The 26,118-nt window shown below is 37.3% G+C and overlaps 2 protein-coding genes across 2 annotated transcripts in view; one reads left to right on the plus strand and one right to left on the minus strand.

The window, feature by feature from the left end:
* The window catches only part of myd88 (MYD88 innate immune signal transduction adaptor), a 399,089-nt gene that overhangs the window by 140,405 nt on the left and 232,566 nt on the right, over positions 1–26,118 (plus strand). The gene's annotated exons all lie outside the window — the stretch shown is intronic.
* Positions 992–26,118, minus strand: part of map3k22 (mitogen-activated protein kinase kinase kinase 22) — a 182,000-nt gene continuing 156,873 nt past the window's right edge. Inside the window, exons 15-17 of the mRNA XM_028804087.2 lie at positions 24,148–24,277; positions 13,626–13,803; positions 992–5,885 (exon numbers count right to left, since the gene is read on the minus strand). Coding sequence (XP_028659920.1) covers positions 5,657–5,885; positions 13,626–13,803; positions 24,148–24,277 — 537 coding nt within the window. The 3' untranslated portion in view covers positions 992–5,656. The remainder of the gene's footprint in view (positions 5,886–13,625; positions 13,804–24,147; positions 24,278–26,118) is intronic.

Below are 26,118 nucleotides of genomic sequence, written 5' to 3' on the forward strand. Positions count from 1 at the left end.
ATGTGGCATTGCCCTGACTGGATCCTGCTCATTATAACATCTCATTCCCTGATTGGTCACCTTCCATGGGAGAAAACCATATTCCAACATAGTGGACCCAGAGGAGTTGCTTGCCATGGCATTTGATATGTTGCGTCCCTGCATGCAGCTAAATTGTGTTTTGTACAGTTTGAAAGCTACATATATGCACAAAGGATAAATAATTTACCGGTTGCTACAGTTTTGTAATAAATCCCATTACCAGTGACATTACCACCGAAGTGAATATGTAACTCAGCCCACAGCCTCTTATTAATGTTTATTACTTAAACTTCCATCCATTCAGTAAGGAGGGGCGCTTCGCACAGCTAAAATAATAACAATGCTCTTAGCAAAGTGAATGTGCAATGCAGTCAAGCTTACAAGAATACGGGACACAGACTCAAAAGTACAGTGCAGCAAAGCAAAGATAAAGACACGCATTTACCGGAAAATATTTACTTATTTTCTCTGTTGAGTTAATTTTACAAATGCTTTTTGGTACAAGATACACTCCGATTGCTGTGGACTGCTTTTAATCAATCCTCTCACAAATGAACATAGAACTGATCACTTTTGTGTCACTTCAACATTTGCGGTATTTGAATTCAATGACAAGACAACCATCACAAGTTGCAAGACTCTTACTTTCACGGTGTGATCAGGGCATTAAGAGTTTTAATGCTTCTGTTGTTTGTGATGCTGATGCTTTTGAAAGCACATAAGGCACACATGAATCTGATTTTCATGGAGCTCTGAATGTTTCACTACACTGTCCCTTCAAGGATTTTTCCACCAATGCACGCATACCCGATGAAGGTGATCGTCTACGTCAGTGCGCTTTGGGGTGTTTTAATGCTGAAAATGATACTTTTGTAAATGATGTGAAAACTCCAGTGTGGACAGAGCCTAAGTTTAATACTTTTTCTAAACCTTTTTAAAAAGTGTGTTTTTTATAAATTGATAAAGTGTGTTTATAAAACATTTCCTTCATTTTAAAATATGTGGTGTCAATTTAATTCAAGTCATTTAACCACAGGGAATAAAATGAGAAAAAGAACTCCCCTTGTGTCTGAAGGTGCATGCTTTAAAACAATACCAGAAATTTCAAACGGAAGTTAACTCATTTTACATACAGCGTGTTTTTACTTAGGACTATCCTGAAATACATTTAGAGAACACTGTACAAAAAAGAAAACCCTAGATGAAGCAAAATGTAAGGGCTGGGTAATGGTTAAAAGAGAAACTCTGATAGAAATATTAACATAGTTAATTCAGCTCATGTCTCCATAGGTAGAGGTAAAAAAAAACTGTAATGTGCAAATTCCTAGTACATTTTGAGTTGAGTTGAAACATGCCGATGTAATTAAATAATACAAATAATGGTAAAGTTAATTTAAATCAGAATTTTGCAGTTTTCTTTACATTTTACATTAATCGCACAGACATGTGGAATGGCCTGAGGATGCAGTGGCATGTTTTAACAAATTACTGTGCCGAGTTAACCCAGCTTTTGGACCTTTAGACAAAATGTGGCCTGCTTTAGAAGAGCACGATTGTAACAGCAGCTGGAACTTCTATTTACAAGTACTTTATGTGTTACGTCTTTGATACAGAGTTTACAGTGAGAATAAAAGTTTCTCGATCTTCACATTTGTTTACCAGCATGAACATATTTAATCACGCAAAACATCAAATAAAAACTATATCTTAAATAAACATTATACCGTATACGTATAACTATATAGAACTAAACGTTCCCAGCATTTTTCATGCAAGGCCATATAGTAACTGCTACCTCTGCCTCTATCATAATGCAGAGAACGCATTTCAAACTACTTAACTGCATGGAAAGTGCCCTTTTATTAGGCTTACTGAAACATATCTGCACAATATATAATATTTTCAGATTTTAAAATGTAGCCTGCATTAAGGAACATGGTATAATAATAGTCTGTAACTTTTGTATCTATAAGAAAAGACGCATGTGATGCAGATACAATTGTTAAGTCACTTGCAAAGTGGAATGTAATGTTAGTTTAGGCACAAAGCCAACCATGGAGAAGCACTTAAAATCAGGAATTGTGGGATTTAAACCCATAGGCATCTCTTGAGTCACCTACACCAGGTCAAGGGACCAGTCATAGACTTGCCACTTTGGAAAAATGTGCCTTCAACCAAAGTGAAAAATGATAACTAAGATACAACTTGTATGCAGATGGCTCTCTTTACTGAGGCTGCTGCAGCAACTTGAATATTTATAATAATATTTATAAAGTTAACTTATTTCATTATCTCATTTAGATGCTTCAGACCCCTAGAGATGTACACAGATTTATTAAAGTTAGTCCCCTAAAAAGTCATATTTTAATAATGAATATAAAAAAAATATAACAAAACATGTAATTAAGTACAAATAATTTATATTTCTGATTGTGTACAACTTTTTTTAGCACTTAATGTGCTTAAATTAAATTACAAATCGGCTGTAATATATTTATCTAAGGAAGAAAATTATTCCCAACTTACTGTATTTTGTAAAGATATCTTCCTCTCTGGGAAGGCAGCGTGGAGAATTCTAATCATTTTTGATACGTTCTGCATCATTTTTCTTTGGTAATTAACAACTGACAATTAATAGATTTCAGACACTTCAGTACTAAGAATAAACAACATTTATATCATTGTATATCTGACCAGGGTAGAAGGGGTTTTCCAACTGGTGACATAAAAATGCAACATCACAGCTATTTCAATTTTGTAACATTAACAGCATACAGCAGTTAACAGAAATAGGACTGGCTTTTAAAGCATGTTTGCTCCTGCCTAGTCTGTTTTTTAAATTATTTCTGAATAAATACCTTCCAAAAATCAAAGCAGTGAACAGACAGATAACAAGTTTACAGGGGAAGAAGCCTTTGAATTGGAGATCTTCACTCACTCACACTCACAGGGGTTAAGCCCTGTCTTCAGTTTAAAAGCTCCTTCCTGTGTGAACACATGTACTCTGCATGCACTTCTCTTATTTCCAGATGTATTAAACCATACTTCAGCAAAAATTACATTTGTTTTGCACATTAGGAGCACACATTTGGATTACACAACACAAATAACATTTTTTACATTGTTGACTGTAGTCCAGTGTTAGGGTCTCCATAGATGCCCTTTCTATCAGAAAGTCTGTTGTCCCCATTCTCCATTAGCAAAATCTTTTCTCCTCCATCACTACAACCCACAATGGGTAAGTCATATATAAAAAGATACCATTTTTGGGAGGAGTATTGCTTTAAGACAAGTCTGATTCCTAAATAGTTGTGAAACAAAACAATTTTTGTAGCATCAGAATATACAAACAACTGAAATGATCCGTTAACATTACCATGGAACAATTAAAGATGCTGTACTGAAAATACTGGACATTGAAATATGAAACAGAACTAAAAATTTTAACCTTTTGTTATTTAAGATATGATCTAAAATAAACATTTCGTTACACATTGGTTCTCCTTTGAAAGATGACAGAAACAGTAAACAGAATCAAAACCCCTACAACTGCTGACAATAAAAAAAAAAAAAAGCTTAATGGATTTAAATCAAAGACGATGCACTCTTTGCATATTTCATCTTTGGATGGCATCCACATAAATAGCAATTTTATATAGGAATTTAGAATTCAAACTGACAAGCTGTCTGAAGCGACCTGTTTGGCACAAGTAACAATAAAAAGATCTCAATAGTGCAAAAGCATACATCTGTACAAGGCTATAAAATTACAAAAACGATATATTATTTAAAGTACTTCACAAACTACATTAAAATATTTTCTTTAATTAAACTTGCATTCATTTCCAGCACGTGGGACTAGTTCTGTATGAATGCATTATATGCATAATTTTGGGATGCAATTGTTTCAACAGCCTATAAAATCCATGCTGGTGTTTAAGATATAAACTGTACAAATGCACTGAACATGAACCTGTCATATGCAGCTGAGGCACAGCCAGAAATGACACACACTGACTTCCTGCCTCTTTCTAATATTTCTTTAAAGATAAAGGCACATTTCTTAATCTTAAGAATCTAAGACACAACCTAATGATGAATACATTTCCAGTCTGAATGTGCTGATTTTGTTTTTAGACAAATAAGAAAAAGAATCAATGATGCACTTGATTAAGAAAAAAACTGATTTAATATTTTGGTAGTTAAAATGAAATGTCTAGAATATCTGATATAAACTAATATATAAAATAACACTTAATGTCCAAAATAAATATAATCAGTTAATTTATACAATAAAATTAGAATTGCACATTGACCAGTGGTGTAAACCTTGTTGAAGTGGTAAGTGAATGACCACCCTAACTGTGTTCTGCTTTCAAGAAGCTTGACAGTTAGGAAAGTGGTGCACTAGTGACACCTAGTGAATGGGGAGTGCTACACTAAAATGAGTGCAAACAAGCTTTTTATCACGTTAGGATTAGAACAGTGTGCTAAGGTCTAATACTAAACCAGCTCATGATGTGATGGAAACTCATTCTGTTGTTCTGTTTTTTTCCATTATATATCATCTCGTTGAATACGGTCACTGTATTTTTTCAATAAATTGTTTCATTTTTCAGTACAACAAAAAGTGGTCTGAAAAACCAAGGTTTACAACTGATGTTTAACCCAGTAAAATAAAGGAGACATTACCGCAAATAGGAATAAATCTAAAACATTGCAGTTGACGTTTATAATTATACAGGTTACAAACCTGGCCTTTGTCCTACTTCACTCTGCTCCTGCTGAAGCATACCATTTTGGATATGTTCACAGCCCTCCTCATGCAGACTGACTGGTCAGGTTATTAAAGACCTTCCGACCTTAGGCTTTTCATAGAATACACAGCCCAAACCACGGAAGTCTAAATCCTTGCATGTACCAGGAGGAGCATGTTTCTTTACAGTTTTCCACCAGGTCCTGAGGTGAGAGGCAGACATAATAGAATGGATCCATCCATCCTGCCGGACCCAGGCTGTAATAAACAGAGCTGGTGTTTTTCAGCTGTCCCTTCTTTGTCAGTGTTTTAGTACTTTGTTGGCAGCACAGAGCACACAGATTAAAACCTTTGAACTTCTAGGTCACAAGGGCTCTCAAAAGTCAGACAGCTTTTCCTGAGGAATTTAAAAAAAATATAATGTACTTGATTGGTATGTTTTGTTACCAAATCATTCATTGTCTTTGCCTCTAGAAAAGACTGTACAAACTCAACCTGACATTCTGAAAACATTTTACAACAAACTGATTACGGTTTTGTGATTTTTTTTTTATACTATCTTAGTTTGTGCCGAAAGTTTCTGGTAACCATACAAACAACTACTCTTTCCAGCACAAGCCCAATACGGTTTCCAAAAATAGTTTTTAATGGAGAACCACTTTGTTTGAGCTAATGTTTTAAAACATTAGTGGCTTTTTAATATGCTTTGCAAAATAACTGTGCCATGTATAGGCAATTTGGAATGAATACAAGGTTTAAATTTGAACTTTTCGCTCAACACTAAAAACATACAAACACGCATACACACAAAGGCAGCTAATTCTTTTTTTTTCTTTCCAAAAGTGCATAGTTTTCCAGCTTTCACCTCCATCTTTTTAATTAGAAGCTGCCCATGACAAATGGGTGAGCCAGGAGTTCTGCTGCTGTGGGGCGCTGCTTCTCCTCAACAAAGATCTGCTTCAGAAAGTCCCTGCAAGCACTGGACACTCCATCTGGCAACTTCGGCTTGGTAGGCTGGGTCCCAATTTTGAAGATGGCAGCCATAGCTTCATATTCTGACCATGGGGGCTTTTCTGTCAACATTTCCACCACCGTGCAGGCTAAACTCCTGAAACACAAAACATTAAGATGCACCACTGGTTATTTATCTGATATTATCCTTGATCTATATATCTTCAAATAAATCTTTATTTATCAAAGGTTCTGTAAGTGGATCTTAAAATTGTAATTTATAAATACAATGGTGTTCATTCATACATTCCTTTAGTTGTTTCACATGTTATTTAAATTCAGCTAACTTTACTCATAGTATGCATTAGTTTCTCATTTAATGACTTTTTTCTGTTTTACTTTTAGCTTTGTTTTCACAACAGTTTAAGTACATTAATTCTGCACCTCCAGCTCTTTGGAAACTCTACTCCTAGTTCTTTTCCTGGAACTCCTTCAATTACAACTTTGTAATTGAGACTGAAGGCCCACCATGACCCTCTTGTATTTCACAATGAATCTTCCTGCTTTAAGCTTGCTAATCTCAGACAGACTTGACTGTGTTACGTCAGCTCTTCTGTCAGCTAATTTCTTTGTTTATACAGTGTAATTATTTTCTATCTTGTAGTCAAATTATTTGCAAGCACCTCCTACTGTCTTGGTTTCGTTAACAATGCTTACTCTATCATTTCCTATATAAGCTTTTCAGGGTTAAAAAACCTGCTGTCTTGTTTACTGTGTACAGTACTGCAAGACAACGAATGCTGCTAGTCACACCATACAAACATTTCAGACGAGGGTTTCACTCATCATTCAACGGTTTTACTCAGCATGTTCCCGATTGCCACATATAGTACAGTATATTCAATAGGAACTTGCAATCAACCAACTGACACCTAATTACAGACATATTACAAAGTATCAAACTAAATTAATTTATAGTTGTGTTTCTGGGAAGTAATAATTCCCAAGACATTCAAGCTGCTACCATATAAAATTTGTCAGTACTATACTCTGCATATCCTCACCCGAGGCCATGATGCAGACAGTGTATAAAGAAGCAGCTGAACTTACATGGCTATACAAGAACTACTGATTTAATCCCTGCAACTAGCACTATTATGTAAGGGAGAGGTTCTATCACTACTAAAACAAGTTCGTACATCGAGCTCTGTTATGATATGTTACTGCAGGATTGCTGTCAAAAGTAGGTGCAGTGCTTTGCAGGAGCAGGGTGGCATTAATCAGAACTCTTAAGGAGTGGGGCAGAGTGGAGTGATGGCTGCTAGTTAACAATGAAGCTTGCTCACAAACACAGTAAAGTCACTGAGTGCACTCAGGATACTAAACATCTCTTGGATGTTCGATGGCAACATAAAGGCTGTTACCTAAATTTGGTCAATCTGCTTTAAGGCCACACAGCATTATTCATTTCAGAGAAGAAGATGACACTGCATTTATATAGCAGTTTTCAAGACACTCAAAAGTGCTTTGCATAGATAAAGTGGAGGCACTTCCATCACCACCAATATGTAGCATCCATCTGGGTAATGGAGGGCAGCCACTTTGCACCAGTAAACTCACCACACTTTAGTTATTAGGCGGTGAAGGGGTTAGAGAGATAGTTAGCCAATTAGAGATGGGGGATGATTAGGGGGCCAGAATGACCAGGACATAATGGGAAATTTAGCCAAGACATTCGGAAACAGCCTACTCTTTACAAAGGATACCCAGGGATCACTTATGACCATGGATAGTCAGGACCTCGGTTTTATTTACCATTTAAAGGACTGCGTCATTTTTGCAGTACAGTGACTCCATCACTGCACTGGAGCATTGGAATCCACATTCAGACCACAGGGTAAGCACCCCTTGATGGTCTCCCGTCCAAGCACTGGCTGGGCCCAAGCATACGTACCTTCAGGCGAATACCTGTACTCAAGTGCAAGTGGACTTCCTGCTGAGCAGCAGAAGGACTACCACCCAAAGAAGGAATTACTTCACACAAAATGACATTTTTTAATGTCACATGCAGTTTGCAGTGTATTGCAGTGTTGCAATGTATTCTTGTGTTCGTGGAGGATGACCATAACCAATGGTGCCAATGGTGACCAACATTGGACAACAGGAAACAACAGTAAAATGTTAATGAAAAAATTCTCATTACTCTTTTTGCATAATCCATATGTCTATATAGAAGCTATCCAGTCATATTCTCAAATGTGCAAAACAAATGTATTTGTTCCTAAACTTTTGCTAAATAAACGAAAGTAGTCTACAAACAGGAATCCTTCTCATAGGGTCATGCATTTGAATTAAAGACAGGACTCTTGACCAGTATAAGGGGGGGATGTGGATTTTCAATTCAAAAGCAAGACCCTGTGTGAGGGGACTTACTATCTCTTGACTACTCTATTTTCTGGAGTTATTTATTTAGCAACGTTTCAGCAAAAATACATGAGTTTTGCATGGTGTGAGTATACGACTGGTTGACTTGACATGTGGCTTATGTGACAAGAGTAACATGAGATTTTTTCATGGACCTATTTATATTGTCTGCTGTTGTCTAGCATTGATCACCATTAGCTTCTATTCTATCAGGAATGTTCTCCACAAAAATGGGGTGAGTAACAAAAATATAATTTTTGGATGGAGTATTCCTTTAAAATTGGGATCATTAAAGGCAAACATATGCTCAGGAGGACACACCAGAAATTGCAAGAGGGATTTCTAGCCTGCTGTCCCTCTAGGAAAATTAGCACAATATGTGAAGGGGTTCCAACCTGCCTCACAGTCAGAGGTACTCGGAGTTTGCAGTAAGGAGGACAATGTGGGGCAAAAAGTGAAGTATCAAGAGAAAGAGATGAAGGTAAAGAGAAAGAGAGAAACATGAAATGAGAAAAGAAGTGTTTGCTATTAATTTTGAGTTGGGCAAGTGGATGTGCCACCTTACTGGGCAGACCTGCACACATACAAAGAAGGCTCAGAATAAGTATACAATTGTGCTCAAAAGTTTATGTACCGTGGCAGAATTTGTGAAATATTGGCCATTGTTTGGAATATATACCTAATCATGCAGAAAGCTTTCCTTTTAAGTAGGGAGTGTGCTCAGGTGAAGTCATTTATTATCACTTAATTGTGTGTGCCCTTTTTAAATAATAATAATAACTGGGCCTGACTGAAATACAGTAGTAATAATAACTGGGCCTGATCAAAAGTTTACATACCCTTGAATGTTAGGGCTGATAATATACACACAAGTTGATATACACAGGTCTAAATTAAGGGTAATTAAGGGAGCGTGTCCACTCTGTAACTTCTTTGATTGTAATCAATGTCTGTGTATAAATAGTCAATTTAAATTCATGAAGAGCTGCAAAGAGTTGTGGGAATTTGGAACAAACTACTGAGACATGTAGTTGAAGCAGAAACCTTGACAATCTTCAAGAAGAATCTGGATGAAATATTGGGAGCAGCTTAGCTATTAGCTAAACAAACCGCCTGATGGACTGAATGGTCTCCTCTCGTTTGTCAAATTTCTTAAGTACTTAAGTTCCATATTATAAAGCAGGGTTTGTTCTGTCTTTTGTGCAGCTCACTAATGAGTAGTCTCTTAACAATGGCACCATTTTTAATTACTTTTTAATCTTCTTTGTGTAATTTTGGGTGCAGAGGACTGCCATGAAGGACTCTTCTTTCATAGCATTGTTTGCAGTTTTGAAAAAAGAGGAATTATGTACGTTTTTTTTTTTTTTGTGATGATCACACTACTGGATGTTATTGAAAAAGCAAAAATGTGTTTTTATGTGTATTCACTGAAAGCTTCTATTTCCATAGCTGTGCACTAGATGAAAAAAAAGTATTAAATGGCCTTGGATTTTATCTTTCAGTTTGTTTCCTGAGTTTAAGAGCCAGATGCCAATTAATAGACTGACAAGGTGCAAACAATAAAGTAGACAATAGTGCAATAGCCTGTCATTTGCATCTGTGTATGTTCAACATAAAGCATTTGCATGACTGAAATATTTACAGAGAAATAAGAGAGGCGGAAAGAGACGGGAACATAAAATACCAGCATATAGTGGCATGCAATTCTGATGTGTCAGAATGCAAGCAGAAAAAAAAGTCAAAGCAATTCCATAAACAACAAACACTTGCCTCTGATCAAGACAGTAGGTGTAAAAGCTTGCATCCATTGTTCAACGGTTTATTACTTCTGATGTGGATTTGCATGTTTAGCTGCAGTTTCTTTAACGGCTCTATTTTATGAGTGAATACCTCATTCTTGGGGTGGCGCAGTGGTAGCACTACTGCCTCACAGTAAGGAGACCTGGGTTCGCTTCCCGGGTCCTCCCTGCATGGAGTTTGCATGTTCTCCCCATGTCTGTGTGGGTTTCCTCCCACAGTCCAAAGACATGCAGGTTAGGTGCATTGGTGATCCTAAATTTTCCCCAGTGTGTGCTTTGTGTATGGGTGTGTGTGTGTGTGTCCTGGTGTGTGTGTTAGGATATAGCGGGTTGGACAATGACTGAATGACCTCATTCTTGTTGTGAAATGTATGCTCACCTCTGTACATTCTATGTACATAGTAAATGCAGCACAATAATTAAAATATCTATGATTATGTATGACCAAAGAAAATATAATGTGGAGATTTAATTTGGTCTTTTAAAGAACTGTTTCCATTGTAGCTTAAATTAATGAACTATTAGTGGCAACTAAATTTGAATGTTATTACTATAATTATGAGATTATTAAATGCAAGAAGCATTTCAGTAAAAATGAGCTGTGCCAATATTAAACTGTTTTATGGCATTGTGACTTTCTTTATTTAGACAAGTATAAAAATGTATTTATTCTTGATAGAAACAAGGTAACCTGAGAGATCGTGTGGGGGCCAGAAGAGGAATGATCTTGCACAAGAGGTTGGTGGTGAGACTGAAGTGGTAACTAGTAAAACAAAAGCCCATAATGAGGGGAAAAAAACCAACCATAAAGCCTGAAGATGAAAGAGAAGACATGGAAGAGGTTGGTGCATTACTGTGAGGCATGTGTGGCAAAAGAACTCAGAAAAACTGTCTTAACTGCCAGCTGAAGTCACTTGTCAACTTGTACTTAGTTGTTTACTGGTAGGGATGAATTCAATACAAGCTTTTAAAAATTAATTTGTAGGCGCCCTACACAACCCATAAATAAAACTGTATGCCTGTAAAATTTATATATGACTGATTGGTGATTGGGGCTTCCCGTTCAAGATTCTGTGGCAGAAGAGCATGATGGCTACCAAGAGTATAGCCAGTGCTTTTAAAAACAGGTGAATCCTGGGGGACCCCTGTGGTTGCAGCTTTTTATTACAAACAATTTCAGAATCAGCGACCCATTTTACCTCCAGCTAATCTCATGGTTTAATCATCTGGTCATGTTTTCTTCTTACTTATTCTGGCAAACAACACAGGATGATGAAAGACCTTGACACCAGAAATTTCAAAATGTTTAAGGAATGTAGCAAGCATATTATTTGGTACATGGAGAGAAATTATTGTTGTTTTTTATTGAAGATTTCCATCATCATCCTCATCTTCAATATGATTTTTCACTCCACCTTTCAAGGTGTTCTGGTTTTTGAAGATGGTTTTTATTAGTGCCGACATTAGTAGCTTCAGCCTTTCAGTAGCCACAAGGGTCCCTTAGGACTGAATTTAGAATCCACTGCTTTAAACTGATACTCAATCTCACTCTGAAAGAAACATTATGAATGTTAAGTATGACGTTATGTGGTATGTTGGATTAAGATGTGGCTTAACATGAGGTGAAATTAGAAAGAAATGATCAATTCAGGTTTCGCTGATGGTGAGGAAGATGAGTTCAAAGTTCAGAGGAAGTATGATATGAAGGCAACAAGTCTTGTAGTGAGGAAAAAATGTCTGCTTTGATTTATTCATGTAGGAATAAAATGACCGAATAAAAACACTGCAGCAGGTTTCACTCCCTCTGCCCAATGTGGCGCAATCTCGCAATCTTTGGCCTTGGTTTCAACTAGACTAATGGCAAAGCGCTGTGCTGTGCATGTTTGAAGTACCAATAAGCCACTGTGATCGTGTTGTGTTGTGTCAGCTTCTATGCATTGCAATTATCCCACAATTTTCAAATTGCCTTTATTTTTTTATTTATCCTTGTATTTCAAATTATAAACATTAAATCATCAGAAGCAAAAAACCCTGGCTAATGAGCATCTTTGATCAATATGTTAAAAAATTATTACTTTTCTAAAATATATAACATTTTCACAATGAACTACATATTGTGAAGTGGACGCACTTGAATAGTGATAGGTTAAACATTTAAGCAGTTACTGTATGCACATTCAAAAGTTTAGAACATTCTAATTCATTGCAATGACATATAAACTTTTTAAATTGTTAAATTTGTCATTTTCTTTGCCATTTCTTTGTACTATATAAAGGTTGTACTAGGGTGTTGTACTGTGTTAGCCATTATGAATGTAGAGAAAAGCCAAGCAAAATGACACCTTTTATTGACTAACTAAAAAGATTACAATATGCAAGCTTTCGAGGCAACTCAGGCCCCTTCTTTACATCTTGCCTGAAGAAGGGGCCTGAGTTGCCTCGAAAGCTTGCATATTGTAATCTTTTTAGTTAGCCAATAAAAGGTGTCATTTTGCTTGGCTATATAAAGGTTTAAATTAAAAAGCTTTCACTGGTGTCTCACTTGCTTTTTCTTTGATGGCCAGAAATATCAGATATTAATCAACAATCTCATTCTGTACCTTACTTATTAAACTAAACTTTACTCCACTTCCCTCTGTTATGAAAATTGTACTAGCCAGCACACAAACAAGCTATTTATTGAAAAGAAATGTACAGTACTCTTGAAATAGTTTTAAAACACAAGCGTGACCTTATTTTTGGTCACAACAATATTTTCATATTAGGAGCTTGATGTTCGCATCAATAGTGTTTATTATAGTTCAGATCCTGGAAAACAAGCTAAAAAAATACCAGAAGTGGGAAAACTAGTAATAAAACAACAATTACTTCCTGTAAAACAATGCACAACAACAGAAATGTCTTCCAAGGTACTCACATAAATTACACTAAAATGAAAAACAGTTTAATGAAAAACACACTTTCTGGAAAATGCCTGGAATAATACGTTAACTCTGTAAAAACAATTTCAACCTAAATATTATCATTCAGCAACAACATTAGTATGAATTCTATACTATAAACAAGGAAATCACAGAGTGCTTATCCACTAAGTTTTGCAGCGGCACTCTAACACTTGGGATCCTGCCAGATGTACATGCTAAAAAAAAATCAGCACAAACATTTTATAATTCAACAGGTTTTCCCCAATTCCAGACAAATAAGGTAACACATAACTAAGGCTCATTTGTTGTCCCATTAGAAGAGGGTCTCTTCTGCTGTGAGGGTTATTGTCTTTATAAGCAGTATCTGTAGGCAGATAGGTTGCATGCCCATTTTGCAAGCTGTTGTTTCTGATGATTGAGAGCATATATATATATGATATGTGTATATGTGTAAGTGTGTGTATGTGTCTGTCTGTGTATATACAGTATACTGTATATCTATTTGTTTTATGTGGGCAAAAGGATCTTGCAGAACTACAGGATACATTTTAAAGTGACTATTAGACTTGATACTTTATCTGGGTCTGCAGACTTCTTGAGATGATAAGATTCACCACCAGCCATTAAACTGGCTTACCCCTGAAGACAAACAAGTAAGGTATACACAGATGACCCAGGTTTACCTGGAAGAATGTCGCTCAAGATTCAGTTTTCATTCTTACATTCAATGAAGAGTAAGTCACAGCTTACCAGATATCTGCTTTCCGCCCATAGCCCTCTCCATTGATGACTTCAGGACTCATCCAGTAAGGTGTCCCAGTGACTGACTTGATTCCTGTACCTGACATACATATGGTCTGTATACGCTTGCTTGCTCCGAAGTCTCCTAACTTAACATTTCCTGAAGAATCTCTTAAAATGTTTGCTCCTTTGAAAAAAAAAAACAATATACATGTAATGTCAATTTACTTTTATCAGTGATATGTCTTAGGTACTAACACTCATGCTATTTGGGAAATACTGTATTATTTTACTAAAATGAGTGGAGACTTGAAGTTAACTGGTCACTTTGTAAAGACTGCACAGCATGATTTTTTTTTCTGGATGGTTTAATACTTTTAATCTGCTTTACTTTACCTTCATTTAATTTACTGTATTACATGATATTTTATTGTATAGATTTACCATCAATATTGATTTATCAAAATGCATACAATATGCATTTTATAACAGATATATTTTCTTTTAATAACAGATGCAGAAAAGCAAAAACATAACACAATTTGAACAAATGAACAAAGATGAGCCAAATTAGAGAAACCGTAACAAAGTATGACAATAATTTCACATCTGTTTATAAATAATTGTGTAAATGCAGTTGTTCATTTTTCTTTTACTCTGCAGATCACAATGGACTAAACATAATCTACAGCAAAATGACCATTCTGCCTAGTCTTTTTCATTCAAATCAGTTTCTTTATATCTAAACCATCTCATTTATACTTTTGTACTATAAATTTAGTTTATGAAAAAATATAGTTTTCATAACTTAGATAGATGTATGCTTAGCATTCAGCATTATTTTTCTGCTGTTAAAAAGATGGATAGATAGATAGATAGATAGATAGATAGATAGATAGATAGATAGATAGATAGATAGATAGATAGATAGATAGATAGATAGATAGATAGATAGACTTGGCTGTCATAGTCACAGTGAGGCATTTTTCAGGTGTATTACTGTTGGTATAAAGCAGCCCCAGTAGTGTTTCTTAACATGCGTCTATTGAATAATTTGTTGGCTGAAAGTAATCAGATTAAGTGTGTCAGGGATGTGCATTGTTCATAATGACACTTAGTTTAGTTTTATTTCTCTCCTTCGCTACTACCTCCAGGGGTCCAGAGTGCATCCTATAACTGAGCTTGCATAAGTGAAAGGAAGAACAACTCTACTCAAGACAGGACAACAAAGACAGAGACCAAAAAATACTGCTCTCACACACTTTTGACCAGAGAACCCTATAAAGCTTAATGTGAACTTGTCCAGCATGCCTGAATTTATAGCTTTTGCCTAGTGTCCTTCATGTCTATTGACTTCCCAAGTGCCAGCTTGAGGTCAAAATGGATACAAATTATATGGAAATCAATAACTGTTTTCCCTGGTTTGGTAACTTGACAGATTAAGCCTATAAGATGCCATCATATCCAATGTATGAAAGTAGTGGGTTGATATTGGGTGTCTTATCATGGATACTATTGCTTAAAGAAAAACTGTGTCTGGACTGATATAATAAAAGCAGACATATTTCACCATTTTTGTACAGTATAGCATAAATATGGAATCAGGTTAATCAGAGGCAAGTTAATTAGTTTTAATAAAATGTTAGGGAAAAAAATCTATTTTACCATTAATAACTCTGAAACCCTTGATAAACAAATTTGTTTAGTATATTATGTAAAGAACTTGTTAAATATGTACTCAAGACTACAACTGTGGCTAATAATCAAGATTCATTTTTGTACCTTGACCTCTCACTTGTTGAAGGCACAGACATTCTGCTTGTTTCTTTCATCCTAGGCATAGAAATGGCCTGCTGTTTTTAATGGTCCACTCCAACAGGGTACCTGTAGCACTTCGTGGGAATGTCCTCCCAGAGTTGCAGAAAATGTTATAGGGGCTGGCATAAATAACCCTGTGAATGCATCCCCATGGCTCTAAAAATATAGTTACTTCAAAGCAGAAATCTGGTGGTTTCACTGTTTATATACAGTAGACCTCTGAGCTATGAACAAAGCTGTGAATCCATTGTCCACAACTGATTAACTCACTTAAGTTTTTTGTGGCTCTACAGTATTTTCCAAACTTAATTTGTTTATAATTTATTTTCTGTCACACGTGTGCTATATGCCTTTTGGACTCTCTTCACTGCCTAGCTGTTTTCAAGAAAAGCATGCACACTACCTTGCAAATATCCAAAGTGTTGTAGTGTACCTTGACAACAAAATGGTGCAGTGTTTAGATACTGTAATTCATGCCAAGTATTTTAATTTAATTTTTGTTGCTCTCATCAAGCAGGACCTCATTGACAATGCAGAGAAGTGTTACAGAAGTTTCATTTTGTTGGTTTTCATTTGTCAATATGAGGAATCTCAAAGGTACAGTCAAATGTGGATACTATACTGTACATAATATGCCTGAACTAGGGTTGTATCAAAATATCGACATGTATCGATTGTAACATTTTCAATATTCATTTTTCAATGTATTGTTTCTACATCCTAAATTATAAATGCACTTCTGGTTCACTCTGGCTTTTGATGGTTGATCCTCGCAGGCTACCAATGCAGCACCATTTCCACCACTCACAGGTGGTAATAAGATGGCAACTTCAGCAGCGTCCAAGCATTCACCAACACACTTAAACGACAAGATACATGTAAGCATGTCTGCAAGATTTGCTATTGCGCAATACCAATTTAACATAACACTTGAAGGACCAGCGTACAAGTTGATACAAAGAATTTTGAGAAGTAGGTACCTTATTTCTAACTTACAGAAACATTAACAAGTATACGCTTGTAAACCAGTGATTCTTAAACTTTTTTTTTCTTGTAACCCTATTTTATCTTTGTGTCTTCATGACCCACCATCACAACGGAGTGTCATCTCGTGGGATGGGGAGGGGTATTGGGTTCCTATTGCCCATGCCGACCCATCGAAAGGCATTCTGCAAAACATTTACCACCCTTTCCCATTCAGTATTACTGTGATTCATGACCCAAGTTCAGACATGACTTGACCCATAGCTTAAGAAACAATGCTGTAAACTGCTGTGTTTGAATTAGAGATGTAACCTTTTTTTTCTACGGGTTAAAATATTTCTTGCAGTCAGTTAAATGTTTAACGCACTAAGGCAGGGGTCTTCAATTATTGTTACCTGTGGGTCACTTTTATTCTGTGCTGTTCATTCAGAGGCAAAAGTCCTTAGCACCATAGGGCTCCTGTCGCTCACTCGGTTTTTAAACCCTTGTTGCAAAGTGTGCTTACGTAGCATGTTGCTTTCTTTTATTGTATTATGTGCAGTTTAAAAATAATTTTTCATCACATTTACTATATAATGTAAAGTGTTCAGTTCTTAATTGCATAAACAGTTGTACTACTCCTCTATGTGCTCATACACTAACACCTGTGCTTCAGAGCACAGAACATCGGGGCTCATTTACAGAAGCCTCATTGAACTGCACGTTGACATGTTAGTCTTTCCTGTAAAAAAATGTGGAAGTTACAAAGACATTGTCCTTTATTTACAGAAAAATTCAATATGAGCAGTTCGCATTTCTCACATAACCTTAAGTGTGTTTAGTGGTCCGTTTGTGTGTTATTTTACTCAACAATTGCACTACCTTGTTTTCATTAATGTAAGATTTATTTACTGTTTACAAAAGAGCACGTTAATGTTCTTTTAAATTTCTTGTTTTAATTGTGGATGGAGTATTTAGCTTCTTGTCTAATTACTTTTCAATGACAATGCTACTATGACGATTGCTACAGAACAGTTCACCTTAGTACTGGTCCCCTTCTTGCAACCAAGCAGACTGCTCCTTTAAAAAACAGCTCACATCACACCCAAGTCCTGGCACACTTTTGTATTGGCAGCTGCACCTTTGCAACTTATAATAATCCTCTCTTGCTTTTGGCACTGTGGAGCCTGCTGTTTTTGTTTCTTGTGCTTTGTGACCCACAGAGTACAAGTGTACAAGTTGGGGGTGTGAAGCCTTAGCACACCTCTAGCTTGTTTATTTGTATGGCAGACACATAACACTTTGTGCTAACCATCAGGCTCTTACAACTCTGCTGAACATCAGTGGCACTGGCCATCATGCAGGTTTTTTGATGGGTGGGTTGTTTGTGTCACTACAGTTTTGCACTCCAGTAAGGGAAGAGAGAAAACAGTGACTAACATGTCACCATGCACACTGACTGTACAGACAGGTGTGGAATTCCATCAAGGCATGGAGGCATAACTGATACAGTACATGCACTAATCCCTTGAGAATACCATGTAGGCCCTTCAACCTCTTTGCTAGAGAATGGTAGATTCTAGATGGCATGCTAACTATTCACGAAAAGTTTCTGAGTCTATTCAGACAACATCGCAGAAACTCACTTCACCTTTTCAGCCAATTTTGAAGGTAGGTATATACTGATGAACAAAACCTGAATTCATTCAAGTTTCAGAGCCCAAGCGTTCTTCTCCCATCATCCCAAACTGATTTAGAGCCACCTTTTCCTTGAAGACTTTGTTCAGCATCTGCTGATATGCCACCCCAATAACAAGTGACTGCTGCTCTTTGGCCTGTTACACTGTGAACATAGCCAGCATGTCTGAAGGATTACATGAACACATTTTGTACATAGTCACAGACTTTTTTTATGGGTAGTGGGGCAGAGATGGGTGGATAAATGTGATGCTGAGAGGGCTGCCAAAATATACAGATGTGCTCTGTAAGAAAGGAAGCAGTAAAGATTTGGAATTTGGAGAAGCAAGATCTTTTGCTTCTTCTTTCATACTGAAATCCACAAAACAGCCTCAACGTTAAAAGTTAAATTTGGAAGCACTTGAGATCACGTATTTGATGGACTGCAATATAGCTGTTTCACTATAGCACTTGTCAGTAAAATTAATAAATTACAAAATCAGTAAATCTGTTCAATGGTTTGACCCAAAACAGCATTTGTACAGAAAAATGCCATTGAGAACTGCATATCTGGAGTATTTCACAAGCTTCTAGTGAAGTTGGGAGTATAGTGAAATGGAACTTTTTTGGTGTTGTACTGAAACGCAATTTTTTGTTTAATTCTGGCTACAGACTTGGCTCACACTTGTATAAGACACTGAAAGCATGTCTTTTGGAAGTAATGCAATTTTGTTTCCTCTGAACTCCCAAGACATCATTAAACATGCTGTTTGAAAACAGGAAATGCTGCTGGAGAAATGCATGAGGACAGGAAACAAGCAGTGAAGGCTATCTAGGATAAAAAGAATATCTGAAAAATGCTATAAAAATATCTACTTGAAAAAATCCAACAACATACTTTTAGAAACAGTAATGTACATTATAATGATGGGTATAAATAAAACTCATGCATTCCTATTTTATATAGTGACATTTCACTCTTTAGGAGTCTGTGTGTCCTTGTTAGTCCTTTGGGGTAGGGTTCAGTCTTACAATGTGGTACATTTCATTAAATAATCATACAGATTATCTAATGTACTGTTAAGTATTTTGAGTTCACTGTCCTTCAGATGACAAGCTGTTAAAATATCAACTAGTCATAACTTCATAAATTCAGTACAGAATGGTACTACAAGATTTTTCATTGCATTACATCCTGGACACAGTGAATTTTCTTTGCTATTTTTTGTGTTATGCATAAGCACAGGAATCTCTGCCACCATGGCAATGTTTGTGTTATGAGCTGGAGAGTTCACAAAAGTCCCAATAATTACTCAAAATGCCAAAAAGGGGGGAGACGCTATCAAACCCTGGCTAGTAATCAAGAGGGCAATGAAGAATCTTTATAAAAGCAAGGGATCCTGAAATGGGCAGAAGAAATCCAAGGAAAACAAGAAATCCAACTCCAAAGAATAGTCAAAAAACAGAGAAGATGTTCAAAAAATCTAGAAAATCACAAAAGCATCGAAAAAATGCAAGAGAAACTCATCACACCATAAGTGCATTCACAATGAACAACATGGGACTGTGGAGTTTCCTTAGTCTTTATAAGGCTGAGGGCAGTACAGATGTGAAAACAGCCTGACTCAATGAAAAGTTTATGAATGGGCAGAAAGGTTTAAAGTGGGAAGGAAAAATGTAAATGTGAAGCTTGATCTGGTGAGCCATCAAACTCACACACACAAACCTACATCGACCATGGCAAATGCCTTTATCAATGAAGACCAACAGATTACATTGTCCGCTTTTGATGCACATCTGGATATTACCTATGGATCTGCAAATGCCATAGTGTATGATGGCTTGGGGTCCCATGTAGTTTGCATAAAGTGGATATCCAAGCAGCTTACTGATCTGCACAAACCAATGTCCTCTGGTGAATTTCAGCAGGTTTCACTCTGTCTGCCCAAAAAAATCTCACTATGGTGGGTTTTTCAGCAATGGTGCAATCCTGCAGCAGAGAGTCTATTTTCATTTATTTGACCTTGGCGTCAGCTAGACTAAAGGCAGAATGTTGTGCTGTGCGTGTTTCAAATTACCCATAAGCTTTCACAAACATGTAGTATTACATCAACTTCTATCCGTCGTTTCAGTTCGCCTTTACTTTTTGATTTATCTTCTTACTAGGGGGCTCCGCCCCCTGCTCGCTTCGCTCGCCAACCCCTGGTGTTGGGTAACCCGAAATACATTGATGTATGTATGAGATATATTGGAGTGTAAAGGTGTAGATGACGAACAAAGGAGTAAAGAACCCATAGCATGGCACATTAGAAAGATTTATTGGAATATTTCTTTATACACAACATTTGCAGTAAAGATGGTGTGTTGTCCTTGAATGAGTTTTCCTTGGTATGGAGTATCTATAACTTTAATGTCAGATGAACACCGAACTCTTGAGAAGGCTACATAAAGTTGTATCGTCTTGGATATTGTTCTTTGTCCTTTATTAACACTAAAGCAATTGTAGTTGGCGCTACACCTTCCGCTTCTGCTTTTGTATTGGCCTCTCTTTCAACCTCATGTAGCATTTTTATAGACTTAGCTAATGGGTGATTGTTTATGACTTCAGCGACGTTTCTTATTATCAGCTCTGTGCATTGCTTGTTTTCAGGAAGGTTCATTCGTTGATAGATTGCGTCATCTGGATCTAACACGTAGATCTGTGCATATTTGCGGTCGTGATTTGGCTCAGTGTGCACTGTTCCAATCAGATGTAATATTTGTCCACATACGCGAAAGCAGTGGCCTGATATTTACCCTGGTAGATGCAAAAGCAAATGAACTATTGTAGGATCTAATGCAGTCCATAAAGTTTTTACTTTCGGGTACATTGTTAGTTAGAAGCTTCCGTAGATATTCAGGATATTCATCTAAAGGAGGCAGTCTAACCTGACCCTTTTGACAACAACGTGTAAACTCATTAGTTGTATTGCCAGTTGTTTCTTCAGGGAAGTTAAGTGAATGACAATGACAGCAAATGATATTCATTAATCCTAATGAATGTTCAATTATAGTGGACTCATTACAGAATGCGTTGTCAGCTAATTGGTGGAATTGTTTAGCGGCTGTTTGTCGTTCCTTTCTTTGCCGTTTATCTATTGCCTCTGCTGTTTGAGAGGCGCGTTGTAGGCGCCTGCGTTCATTAATTGTATTCAGGAGGGCTCGTTTCTGTATGTCCGTTAGTTGAAATGTTTCGTTTTGGAGCAGTGACTCCTTTGGTTGCGTTGTTTGAGAAGTGCGTTGTAGGCACCTGCGTTCATTGTTTTTATCCAGACGGGCTCGTTTTTGTAGCCCCGTCAGTCGAGCTCTGTCTTTTTGGAGCCGTGCTTGCTTTGCTTGCGGCATTTCAGACGCACGTTGTAGGCGCCTGCGTTCATTGATTTTATCCAGGCGGGCTCGTTTTTGTATCTCCGTCAGTTGTGGTCTTTCATTTTGAACCCTTGCCTGCTTTGCTTCCGCAGTTTCAGATGCACGTTGTAGGCGTCTATGTTCATTGTATTTGTCCATGCGGGCTCGTTTTTGTAGCTCAGTTAGTCGAGCTGTTTGGTTTTGGAGCCGAGACAGTTTTGCTTCCGCGGTTTCAGACGCGCGTTGTAGGTGCCTACATTTATTTTTTTTATCCATGCAGGCTCGTTTTTGTAGCTCTGTTAGTTGAGCTGGATCGTTTTGGAGCCGTGACCGTGACTCCATTAGTTATCCGTTGTCTACCATTAGTAATATGGATAATTGCACTTACTGTTAATACGGAGCGTTTTCTGTGGTTGTACTGTTAATAATGCATCACTGTAATGTGATTCACATATGCTATATGGTTTGGACGTGGGAGGATGCCGCACGTTTAATACAGAGAGTTAGTTTATTCTTATTACCCGGACCATGCTGTGTAGTGTGGATGTTTAGTTCAGAAGCGCGCTGTAGGCGCCTGCGCCTTTCGTACTTTCTCGCGCCTTCCGTACTATCTTTGTGGACCTTTGCGGACTCCATACTGTCTTCCGTTTGACTCTGGGGTGCAGTGCAGAATCCTCTTTTCTGTGTGGCTGTGTCGTTAGTCGTTAGCTATGGGCGCGTTGCTGCTTCATGTCTTTTTACGTTAGTTGAGCTCTTTCGTTTTTGAGCCGTGACTCTTTCGTTCGTGGTGGATCAGACTTCGCTTGCGATTTATGAGACGTGCGCTGTAGGCGCCTGCGCACTATGTCTCCTGGGTCCATCGCCGTGTACCTGCTTCCGTGCCTTCCGGTTTACCATTCTCGGTTACTAATATGGATTAGCACTATACTGTAGGATGCCATACATTGTTAAACATTACATTACATCCTCTTTAATAAAACCCCTGTGTGCGTCCAGTGTCCGTGTGTGTGTGTGTCTTCTGGTGAAGTGCGCATGCGCGGGGCACGGTGCGATGCTTCAAAGGCCGCCTGACGCGTCACACAAGACAGAGAGGGCGGGACCTTTAAAGTATCGCGCAGCTGATCCAATCGGATTTCGGTAAATGAGGTAAGACTTAAAATATAAGGCACGAAAAATCCAATCGGGTACTGAGATGTGGAGACCAGCTTCCCCAAAAAGGTGGGATTAGTGTTTATTGTTGTGCTTGTGTTCACTCTGAGGATGTCAGCTTGGCCTGGTAAAGTGTAAAGTGTCAGTCATTAAAGGGGTTTTCCTAAATATACGAATTTTCATGATATTACAATAGGATGACTTTTAAAAGTAGATTTATTTTCGCGCACATAAAATCCGTTGCTGGGGAGACGCCACACATACAATAATCAGCTGCACGCCAGCACAGATTAAAATACTTGCTAGGGAACTGCACAGTACTTGCTGGAGAGTCGCAACAGGCACGACATTACATCAGTTGCTGGGGAGAATCTGCTGATTGTCCACTGTTGTGACAGAAAATTAAACGCATTTTCCGGACATCAAAGCCAGTATTACTGTCAGAGAAAATTACAGGCATTTTACGGAAATACAAACCAGTATTGCTGCAAGAGAAAATTAAAGGCACACAATACAGTGACGCATATTACAGCCACATACAAGCCAATAAATATACAGCCATTTAATATAGACTGTTCCTACTAATGTTTATGCACTACTGTTCTAGCGCCCGTTATTGTAACGGGCTTAATGTCTGGTACATTATAATGGCTTTGAATATAGGTATCTCCCACAGTAACCATTTATAATAACTGTTATTTTAATAAAAACTAGTAGAATAGATATTACAAAAAATATGCTACTTTTATAATAACAGAACAACAAAGTTTACCTCTTTAACAAAACGTTAGGGTACTACAGCATTGTGACAAATGTGTGAAGGAAATTACTTGCATCAAGTATTTGAAACATTAGATAAGACAAAGTTCAGTGGGTTTCACTGTGTTAATCTAATGCTATTCTGATAGGCTGTCTGATACTTGCTTTAGGACACATGCTTTGCAAATGTAACTGAACATGGTGATACAAAGAATGATCATGAGTACAAAACAAAAATATCTACAAGTACTTTTTGTGGGAAAAATATATAAAACAGAACACAGTATTAAATAATTTATTAATGAAATGGCAACTAGAAAGATATGCACCATTCTATAGATGCTGGAATCATCCATCCATCCATTTTCCAACCCGCTTAATCCGAACACAGGGTCACGGGGTCTGCTGGAGCCAAGCCCAGCCAACACAGGGCACAAGGCAGGAACCAATCCCGATTTTTTTCAAATTCTTGTAAATTATGTATACAAAACATGTAGAATCATAACTGAAATATCTTTGATCTTAAGCACCACTCTAGGCTGTGAAGCTAAATAGTTTAAATCATGAAGCAGGACAAGAATTTTAAATCATAATGTCGTGAACATGAAGTCAAAGTGCAAACTTTGATTCACACTGTGTTTCTGAAGTTATTAACACTTTTTATGTTGTGTCACAGATAGCTTTATTTTTTAAACTCACCCTTTGATTTTCAAAATACTTTCTGAAGGCACCTAAAATATGAAAAGTATTTAAGATGAACACTCTTCTTTTTTCTTACCTTTAATGTCGCGGTGCACAATCATGTTGCTATGAAGATAAAATACCCCCTGCAGAATCTGTTTGGTATATTTCCGTGTCACATTCTCAGTCAGGGCTCCATATGCTTTCAACTGGTCTTTGACAGAACCCTGATAAATAACAACAAATAAAAAATATTTGATGCAGTGCCAGATAAGGTGTCTATTTTTTTCATTTCTTTTTTATTTTTAAACTTTGGCTATGATATTACATCATGTGCTATAGAAACATAGCCAAAAGTGTCTGTACATTTAATTTCTTATCTAATCCTTTCCCAGTTGCAATCTGATCATTGTGGCTATCCTCAAGACAGGATCTTATCAGTGTGCTACAGAGTTACAAAAAGCAGGAAGCATTTATTGACCGGTGGGGTACAAAGGAAGTGGAAATGAAGGCAGCTGGCTCTGGCACCGAGTTGAATTGGCAGAACACTGCTTCTTAACATAAACATCCCTCAGTTTCTGGATGGTGTGTATTTTGTATGAGCTAGGTCAGTGGCCCAAGACTTAAATAGACACACATTACAAGTGATAGGGAAGGCAGCAGTAACTTTAATAGTCCTAAAGAGCTGAAAGACTCCATATAAAGTAAAAAAAAATTTAGTAAAGCACTATACATTGCCAATTCTTACAAAACAATTCTGTACCAGGCATGACTTAACATGCAGTCACGTATAGTAAATAAATGTACCCACAAAGTATAATGTATATTAATATGTTTGTCTAGACAAACATTCACACATTTTCCAAATCAGCTTCATCCATTAAAGGGATTAAATTAGGTAAAGCTAAAAATGTGTTAAGCAGACAATGATTGATACCAGTGAACACACTGTACTTGAAGGTATAAAACACCAAGAATGCTTTAAGTGTGCTTATTAGCCATAGAAATGACTTGAGTGAGTATGACATTGTCCTGGTTTTGATACTGTTAGGTGGCAAGTCCAATCTTGACCTTAAATATAGGACATAGAAACAAAGTTGATAATTATCATTCCAGGAAGGCTATAACATTCATTTACAATGTTGTTACAATGTCGATCATTAAGTAAATGCTTTCAGCAATGTGCTTATACATCCATTTCTGGTGCCCACTGCAACAATGATCAGTGACTGCTCATGTGCCCATTTTAAATGTTGTTTTGTTTGACAAGCCTAGACTGCCATAGAATGGAAATGGGTCACCTTCAGCAATGAGTAACACTTCTCCTTTGAGATAGTGACCACCAGATTCAAGCACGGGGCAAAGCAAACACTTTTAAATAGTACTATGCTAAAACACTGGGTGTTCGGCTGCACGGTGGTGAGTCCAATACGTTACAGCACCTGTTGACCTTTACATGACATGAAATAAGGACAGTGCTGGTGATTATGGTTCTAGGAAGGCTATCATGCTCATTAAGAGGTACTTGGGAGGCCAAGAAAGACACAACCATGGATTACTGAGAAAATACCTTGAACCAAGATAGTCACTAAAATATTCATCAATGACTGCTGATCTGGTTCTCTTGACTGGTGTTGGGAATGAGTAGTCCGGACTGTCCTGGGCAGGCAGCAAGTCATGTGTCTTCTTCTGTACTGATGACCACAAGAGTCACACATAAAGACAATCCAAGTAACACTCTCAAAGAGCACATCACCAGAAGGGTTAATGTCATACTGAGAAGTTACATTGTTTCCATCAACCAGTCAGCTCTGCAGCTTGTCTCAATCAGCTTCACTGCACAAGTACTCTATGCAATAAATACTGTTGTACCGTTACCTAGCTTGTAATCTTTGCCATCTTCCAACAGGGCAATTCTAGACACATCGCCAAAAAATGCCAACATGATGTCAGCAATAACTGCTAACCAGACGTAGCCTTTACAAAGTGTTACTAAGACATCAAGGGATACCAAATACAATCTGGAGGTCCCTGCCTTTGTGGAAGAGCAGTTGCTAGATGTGCTGCT

Source organism: Erpetoichthys calabaricus, chromosome 6 (assembly GCF_900747795.2).
Source record: "Erpetoichthys calabaricus chromosome 6, fErpCal1.3, whole genome shotgun sequence".
NCBI lineage: Eukaryota > Metazoa > Chordata > Cladistia > Polypteriformes > Polypteridae > Erpetoichthys > Erpetoichthys calabaricus.